At 40.5% G+C, this 8,740-nt stretch overlaps 1 protein-coding gene across 1 annotated transcript in view; it reads left to right on the top strand.

Annotated features, from left to right (window-relative positions):
- Positions 1-8,740, top strand: part of LOC101342957 (uncharacterized protein C6orf201 homolog) — a 91,137-nt gene that overhangs the window by 41,162 nt on the left and 41,235 nt on the right. The window contains exon 2 of the mRNA XM_023741742.1: positions 7,221-7,419. Coding sequence (XP_023597510.1) covers positions 7,221-7,419 — 199 coding nt within the window. The remainder of the gene's footprint in view (positions 1-7,220; positions 7,420-8,740) is intronic.

Genomic DNA, 8,740 nt, shown 5'->3' with positions numbered 1-8,740 from the left:
TTTTTTTTTTTTTTTTTTCAGTTTTTTCATCTTGAGAAATGCCAAGTGTGTTCTTCCTTTTTGGTTTTCTAACTCCAGGTCTTTGCACATAACATTATAATACTTTACTTTGTCTTCTTGAGCTGCCCTTTGAAATCTTCTGTTCAGCTCTTTTACTTCATCATTTCTTCCATTTGCTTTAGCTACTCTACATTCAAGAGCAAGTTTCAGAGGCTCTTCTGACATCCATTTTGGTCTTTTCTTTCTTTCCTGTCTTTTTAATGACCTTTTGCTTTCTTCATGTATGATGTCCTTGATGTTATCCTACAGCTTGGATGGCCTTCAGTCACTAATGTTCAACGCGTCAAATCTATTATTGTGATGGCCACTGAATTCAGGTGGGATATACTCAAGTTTGTATTTTGGCTCTCGTGGACTTGTTTTAATCTTCTTTAGCTTCAACATGAACGTGCATATGAACCAACCCCTGTAAAGCCTATTATGTTAAAAATTCGAGGTACATACGATTCATACCTCAAATTTTTAAAATAATAAGCTTTACAGGGGTTGGTTCGTACTACGGGTTGCACATAAGTCAAACATTCGTAACCCAGGGACTGCCTTATACCACATTTTGTTGTCCGTATGTTGGACATTGAGGTTTTTTCCACCTTTTAACTATTTTGAATAGTGTTGCAATTAACATTGGTGTACAAGTATCTGTTTACATTCCTGCTTTCAGTTCTTTTGGGCATATATCTAGAAGCAGAATTTCTGGGTCATATGGTAATTACACGGTTCATTTTTGAGGAACTATCAAACGGTTTTCTGCAGCCACTATACCATTTTGCAATCTCATCAGCAATAGATGAGGGTTCTAATTTCTCCACATTCTTGCCAACATTTGTGGTTTCTCCTTTTTCTGATCGTATCCACCCTAGTTGGGGTGAAGTGGTATCACATTGTGGTTTTATTTGCATTTTCCTAATAACTAATGACATTAGTCATCTAATGAGTATCTTTTCATGTGCTTGTTGGCCATTTGTATATCTTCTTTTGTGAAATGGCTATTCAAGTTCTTCATCCACTTTTTTGATTGGGTTGTTGGTCTTTTTGTTGTGAGGAATGCCTTCTTAAAGCACAGCACAAAACTCAGAAGAATAAGGTAAAGAACTGAAAACAAAACAAGACAATTGTACCTTAAGAGACAACACAAACAATTTAAAAGACAAGTGAAATTCTAGTAAATATATGCAGCATATAGACGAAGGATGGACAAAGTGTAAATATCCAGATTACATAAAAAATACCTATAAATCATGAAGAAAAATATAAGCAATCCAATAGAAGACCAGATAAATATTATGGAGAGGCAATTCACAAGGTAAAATACAAATCATCAACAAACATGCAAAGATGTTCAAATACTCTGGTAGTCAAGGAAGTAGAATACAAATCAAGGAGATATTTTTAGGCCATAATACTGGCCAGCTTTAAAAAGATCAATAATGATGAACATGTGACAACGTTAACATCCTCACACACTATTGATGGCATGTTAATTGATGCAGACTCTTTGAAGGATAATTTGCATACTTGTCAAAATTTAAAATGTACGTTACTGGCTATTGAATGAGCTAGACTTGGTAGAGTGTTAAGCAGAAAATAATTTTATTCTTTTTCATAACTTCCTCTTTGACCCATTCTCCTTACCTTCGGGTGGAATAACAAGTAGATCCCATACCTTTTCTAGTCATCTCACTGTTCTGGGCTGATTTAGACTCAGAAACCTGGAATAGGGCATGTCAGTGTGGTGAATCTCTTTTCTCTTTCTTGCTCCACCCGCTCCCTTACTCCCTAACTGCTGTTAGGTTGGAAAAGGGGAGGGTGGGAAAGAGTAGAGGTTGTTAAAACAAAAATCATGTAAGCCAATAATATAAATTGATTGAGGTTTATTTAATGTACGATTTGCAAATCAGGGTAACATTTTGACTAGGAAGTCAAAAATGTTCCAAAGAAGAAAGAACTTCTAAAGATTCTTATACCCCATTTTATTTCTAGTCATTATACACAGTCATGGAAAAAGGGCTGAAATAGAACTGACAAAACAGTTTGTGGTCAGGAGGATTTCATACAGCACTGTCTTGAAGAACAGTTAAAATAATAATTGATTTACCCTAAAACAGAGCTCTAGTCTGACATTTGGAGTTTCTGTTACAACTATGTTACCAGGGGTCTCTGGTCTCGCTATGCGTGGCCATAGAGACACAAAATGAGTGAAAGCGAAAGAAGCAGCTTTATTTGGTTGGCTAAGCAAAGTAGCACACTGGGATATACACTGCCAAGATGGCTCCCTCAACAATGGTTGAATCAGTTTTTATTAGGGGCAAGAACCAAGGAAGGATTCTGGTGGGAAGGAGCAAGGTCGTTGATTGGTCTGGCCAGAAAAGCTGTTTCTGGGACGATTCCCTCATCTGCGCTTGCTCAGTCCAAAAGGGGTTCTCCCAAACCGAATCTTAGGTTTCGACCCTTCACTTCTGAAAGTCTACCCCCAATCTTGGACCACTAAAGTTTGGTTCCAACCAGAAGAGAAAAGTTCCGGGGTCACCTAGAGGATGGGGCTGATGGTTCTGCACATGTCAGGCAGGCCAGATTTGGCCTTAACTAGTTCTGTGGTCTGCAGAACCCAACCAAAAACCAAACCCGACTCATAGCAACCCTAACCCCTTGTTTTTCTTATCTCGGGCTCTTGCTACTTTATTTACAAGTTGGGGGTTGGTAACGGTACCCGGGGGCTGTTGGCCTCAACTGCACATAGATAATTCTTCAAAAGAGCACAATGCTCAAGGTTAGACTATTGTTGGACTTAAAAGTGACTTTTGGAAAACCAGTTTTCTCAAAGGTCAAGGTTCAAAGATCATCTCAGGGCAATAGCTTGGGTGGGTCACCTCAACCTCCGTAGAACCCAGAAATCTGGATGCCATAAGAATTAAAAACTCTGTTCCTCAAGATGAAATGCTGAAAAGTTTTTTCTTGATTGGTAAAATATCATATTGTGTGATCTGGCATTCATCCTCTCTGGGTGTGGCAGCTCTCAAAATCTACCCTTTGCTTTCCTGGGCATTTTGGTGGTTTCTTTAGGGGTTTCCCCTTGCTGGGGTTTTCTCACTTGCATCCTCTCCTGCAAACCTTTCCCCTCCTTCACACTTCCTCCCTTCAGCCTTTCTATGCTACACTTTCATCTTATTCAGCTGAGATTGCCTCATCCCTTGATGGAAGTCCTCTTGAAATCCTATTTTCAGGATAACTGAAAACCAACTACTTTCTAGGGTGTTCACATTTGAACCCTGTCCCCCATACCTTCACCCAGTTGATAAAAGAACAATTAACTTCCAACACTACCCTTTTTCTCTGTAGCCACAGGCAGCTCTGGTACCAGCCTGGAGGACAAAAAATTCGATTTGGCCTTTTGTGTCTGGTTTTGAAAATAGCCCTTGGTAATTACTAGCAATCATGGGCTCTTTGTTTTATAAAATAGCCAGGCAACAGTTAAACATATGTAAATAAATACGGGCTGCACAGGCTCCATCCTGGCAACAGGCCTCAGGAAGGAAGAGGGGCATGATGCAGTCAATCCTGCATGTTTGTTGATTCATTCATATGCTTGGACTTCAATGACTATGGAATACTAGACCTTGGAACTTCTTCTTTGGGGCTTCCTGGACTGATGAGAACATCCATGCATGAGAAAGGGTGGACAATGGATGCCTTGGCCTGCCAGAACCTCTTACAGACCTTGCCTGATGATGCATCTCTTTGCTTTTATCCTTTCTGGTTATGATAAATGGGTAACTGTAGGTATAGGTAATAGTCTCCATGAATTTTGTGCACCGTTATAGAGAATTAATGAACCCACAGGGGCAGTGACCCAGCAGGGGCTGGCACGAATAAGTCTTAACTTGTGAAGACACCAGCTGTGGTGTTGGTGGTCAGAGAAAGGCTGCATGGGCAGTTGATAAAGAGGGACAGAGTCCTTCTACCTTGTTACTTGGCCCCTGGGGCCTAAGTAGAAAGGGAGAGAGGGGTTTGCTGGTCTAAAGTACAGGGAGTTGTGCAGACTCCTGAGCCTACGGCTGGTACCCCATGACCTGGATAAGGGTGGCTGGGGATGAGGTCTGACCTAACTCTGGGTTGTTAGGATCAGAGAGAGAGGATGTGCCACAAAAGTGGCTGGCGATGAGGAAGTGATAAAGTCCCCTTTAGTAGTACAGTTATTAGTGACAGAGCACATCCACTCACCATTACTTTTTCAGGTGTTAGGGAACACAGTAAATCTCTCCAGGTATTCTCTTTAAGTCCCTTCATTTGCCAGAGCAGTGAGGAGGGGAAATGCTACAGTACGCAACACTGCAGAACTCTGCCTTAAGAAATTGTCGCATGTCAAACCCCAGCAGCCTTGAAGAATGCTTAGCTTTTCTTAGATGTGTTGTGCATAGGTGGATATGTGGCAGATATTGGATTTTCTGTCTTTGGGGCCTCAGGACAAAACTAAGACAACCGAAAAATACACATTTTGACATCCGTTACATATGCATGCCCTTCAACTTCACAATTCCACTTCTAGTTATTTTTCTAGAGAAACACTCACACATGCACAAAGATGTGAGAACAAGGGTGTGCACTGGAGCATTTCTTATAATGTCATTCAGCAGCAGAATGATGAAATAAACCTGATACATCCATATCATGGAATGCCATGAAAAAGAAGGTTTGACATGAAAATATTGACAAGACATACTGTAGAGTTTCAATAAACAAGCTGCAAAACAAGAAACACAATATGATTCTATTTATGCCAAAAGAAAACCATATTATTTGTACATACAAATATGTATGTAAATGCACAGGAAAGATGCATATCAAATTCAGAACAATGACTACTTCTGGAGAAATGACAGAGATTGGAGGGAGAAAGATGAAGGAAGGCTTTCCCTTTTTAGGGTAAAAATTCTATAAACTTCTCTGAGTTATTTAATTTTGTTTATTCCAGTGAGAATCTTTTCATGTATTATTTTTGTAACTAAAATGTAATGTTAGAATTAGAAATGCAGTAAATGTTTATGTGAGATTGCAGAAGTGGATTTTTAATTTCTACTGATAATCCAGTTGTATCTTGATTTAGGTTTTGTTCCCCCAGCCTCCCAATGTAGACACCTGTAATGTAGCATAAGGGCCTGTCTACATTCAGGAGGAGGGATGAGAATTAGGATCAAGATCAGCACAAAGCTGATTCCTATGACGTAGAGGTCAGACACACCTCCACTCTCCAAATTTTTCACTATTTCTGACACCAGCCATCCTCCCTGTGGCACTCTCAACTTCTCTGCTGGGTTTGATAATTCATTGCAATGGCCACACAGAACTCACAGCCCATACTCACCATATGTGGTTTATTACAGAAGCTAACAGGCTACAACTCAGGATCAGGATCAACTTGGAAGTAACGTGATACAATTCAGGAGATACAATACAGTTCTTCAATCAGGCAGCTTCTCACCAAGACAACTCTCAGCTTCTTCTCAGCCTTACCCACAGGCGGTCCTTCTCTTGGCCATGCCAGCTGACAGGCCCCTCTCTGGGCCTCTGCCCTGCTCCAGCAAGGGTTATAGCTCTTAAGCTCTGCCAACAAGTGCCTGCAAGCACCCCACTACACTAGCAAGCTTCCTGCTGGTGGTGCTCAGCTCTCTGTTACTCTGTGGGTCAGCAAGCCCACTGCAGCTGCCTTGCACCAGTCTCGCAGTTCCTGCTGCTCATACTGCTGCTGCTGCCGTTTCTCTGCTGCTGGGCTCTGCTGTGGTAGCCACCGTTTCTCACCATCTTGAGCCATCTTCAGCGTTACAACTCTCTCTTTCCTGTGTCTAGGTGGTTCCTAGTGCAGGGACCCTGAGTGCAAAGGATGCACTCTGCTCCAGGCTCTTCTTGAAGGTAGTTAAATCCCCCTCAACCTCTCTGAGATCAGCCCTTATATTCAAATTCAAGGCATGGCCCTCCCAGCCAGACCATGAACTGACCAGTTCCCTCGGTAGACCACAGTCGCTCTATTTGCGTAGTAATCAACCAATCCCTCAAGGTCACTTAATCCTATTTTGTGGTTTTACACACCCTATTTGCATAGTAAACTAAGCAATCCCTTTGCAAGATTGTGACCTACGCAATCATTTTTGGCAGAATTACAAACTGTTCACCAAGTTATTACATCATTTAGTCAGATATACAGGATAAGGTACCTTGAGCCAATGCTTGGTACTTTGGGGTCTCTGCCCATTACTCCACTGTGGGAGGGACTATCAGTGGTTCAGCTGGACAAACTCTGATCTAATTCTTCTGCAGGGTCGTTCTGAATCTCTCTGAGGCTCAGTTTCTCTTCCTGCATTAGATTTGTGGCAGCTGTCTCATTTTCTAACACACCCAAATTGATTGCAGAGCTACTTGAAGTGGGGTCTGCAAACTGGATGTTAGCTCTCAAATTGTTACCAGCTGGAGAAGAGATAAGATGGTTGTACTATAACATAAGTTAACTATGTTGCTGAACACACTCTTCGCTCTTGACTTTTTTGTTTGTTTGTTTGTAGCAAGACTGTCTTGATGAAAGAAGCAGTGTGTTGATGTACATTCTAGTAGTAGCTCCTTGGGCTTCATCACAGATGGGCACTTTGCTTAGGGAACAGCTGAGGTCAGTGTGAAGTAATAGTTGCGATGTAAATACAGAGTGTGGTTAATATGCCTAAAGATAAAAATAATTGAACAATAATTTGCCACTAGTCTGAGAATAGTTGAAAAATAACCAGTAGTTGAGACAATTTGGCAGTAGGTGGATATAGAGGTAATAGTCTCCATGTCTGGTTCTTTTTGTTCCCATTGATTGTATCAACTTCCCAACATTCCTTAAATAAAATTCTTTTCTGCTTAAAAAAAAAAAAAATAACCAGTAGTGTTTGTGGTGGTACCAGCACACCTTGTTTTTCCACTTATTCATTTATTTTCTGTGCATCTATTAAATGTCTAGGACCAGGCTAAGGCCTAAGTGCTGCTCAGTAATATTTTTGGAATGAAGGAACGGCAGGGCTAAGTAGGAGTTATTAAATGGCATAAATATTCTTTCTCAAATTGATGCCATGCTACATTTACTATGCAAAGATGGAAAGGACCGTTTAATTGGATTAATGCCATCCTCTTGCCAGGTCAAAATTCTGAACTCTCCGGCTTAGAAAGAATCTTAGCAAGACAGCAGTTGCTGGAAGAGATTAATCTGACACCAAAGCCAAGCAGTACACTCATATGGAAAAGAAAACTCAACAGCAATGAAAATAATGGGTGGAAGAGATGCCACTTGTGGAAGAAAACCATAAAGGAGCCTCTCATGTCAACTATAGTTGTAAGGTAGGCTTGTCTAATTTTTGTCCTATATGGACCATATTTAGACATAGACAGGGTGACCACAAACTTTATGTCTTAGCTAAAAACCAACATAATGGGGTCTATAAAATATACAGTGAGCATGAAAATAAGCACTGCTCTGTATAAAAGCAAATTGGCACAATGGCACACATGGCAAGCTGCTAGAGGAGCATTCAACGGGAAAAAACTCAAGGAGACTCATGAAGGTATGTGGGTCTCCCATTGTCCATTGCATTCCTGGTTAGTTAGGAGAGATCTAGCAGGGATACAGTGGGATTCTTAGAGAGGAAATCAACCACTGAGTAGTGGGAGTTTTACACTGCGTGATAGGAAGCACCTGAACACTGAAGTGGATTCTTGCCCTATGGCATGCAGAACCTTGGCTTTATGCCTAGTCTGCTAGCTCAGTGTTCATGTATAGGAAAGCTCCAGTCCTTCCTCTAGCCTCACTAGACAGCTGGGGACCGAGCGTTGTGTTCAGTCAGGATTTACTGCCCTAAGCACAGACTGTGACAGTTTTCCATGGAACTTTGCAGGAGCTCAATTCCTTTTTAGGAAGGCAGGTCTCCAGCAATCAGACTTGGAGATATTAAGCCTTACCTGTTTGTGCTTATAGAATAGACACTACAATACTAATAGTTGATATTTTTCAGTGTACTTAGTCTGCAGTAAATACAAAGACAACTGGTCCCCGTCATGGTCCATTCACCATTGATAAGAGGTAACCAGAAAGAGGAAAGCACACATCCAACTCCTTAGACTTTGATTTGATTTAAATTCAGAGTAAGACTTTATTAACATAGACCCAATTAATTTAGAATATGTACTTATTTATATGAAGTGTTATATTTTAATTTAATGAAAATCTTGGGAAAAAAGATTCAATGCAGAACTTTTTTGTTTATTATAATACTATCATGTAATGTCATAATGAGCATCCTAATTTTTTCCAGTTTCCCTCATTTTATACATAATGATAAAACTTGATTAAATGGTTAGAGATGGAGATATTTCTTTAGATAAAAGTGCTTTATTGATACCTCCTACAGTATGGATGGAACTTGAAGGCATTATGCTGAGCAAAATAAGCCAGTCACAAAAAGACAAATACTGTATGACCTCACTTACATAAAAAGACAAGAAAGGCAAATGTACAGAAATCAAAGTTTATTAGTGGTTACCAGGGGTGGGCAGGAGGGGGAAAACTGTAGCTAACAGTGATGGGAAAAATCTCATTGATTAAGGTACAGATCGCATAGCTGATTATTGCAATTGCTGTCAATAAGTTGTACACCTGTAAAAA

The sequence above is a fragment of the Trichechus manatus genome, unplaced genomic scaffold (assembly GCF_000243295.1).
Source record: "Trichechus manatus latirostris isolate Lorelei unplaced genomic scaffold, TriManLat1.0 scaffold00188, whole genome shotgun sequence".
NCBI classification, from domain to species: Eukaryota; Metazoa; Chordata; class Mammalia; order Sirenia; family Trichechidae; genus Trichechus; species Trichechus manatus.
This window is presented reverse-complemented; position numbering and strand designations above follow the sequence as displayed.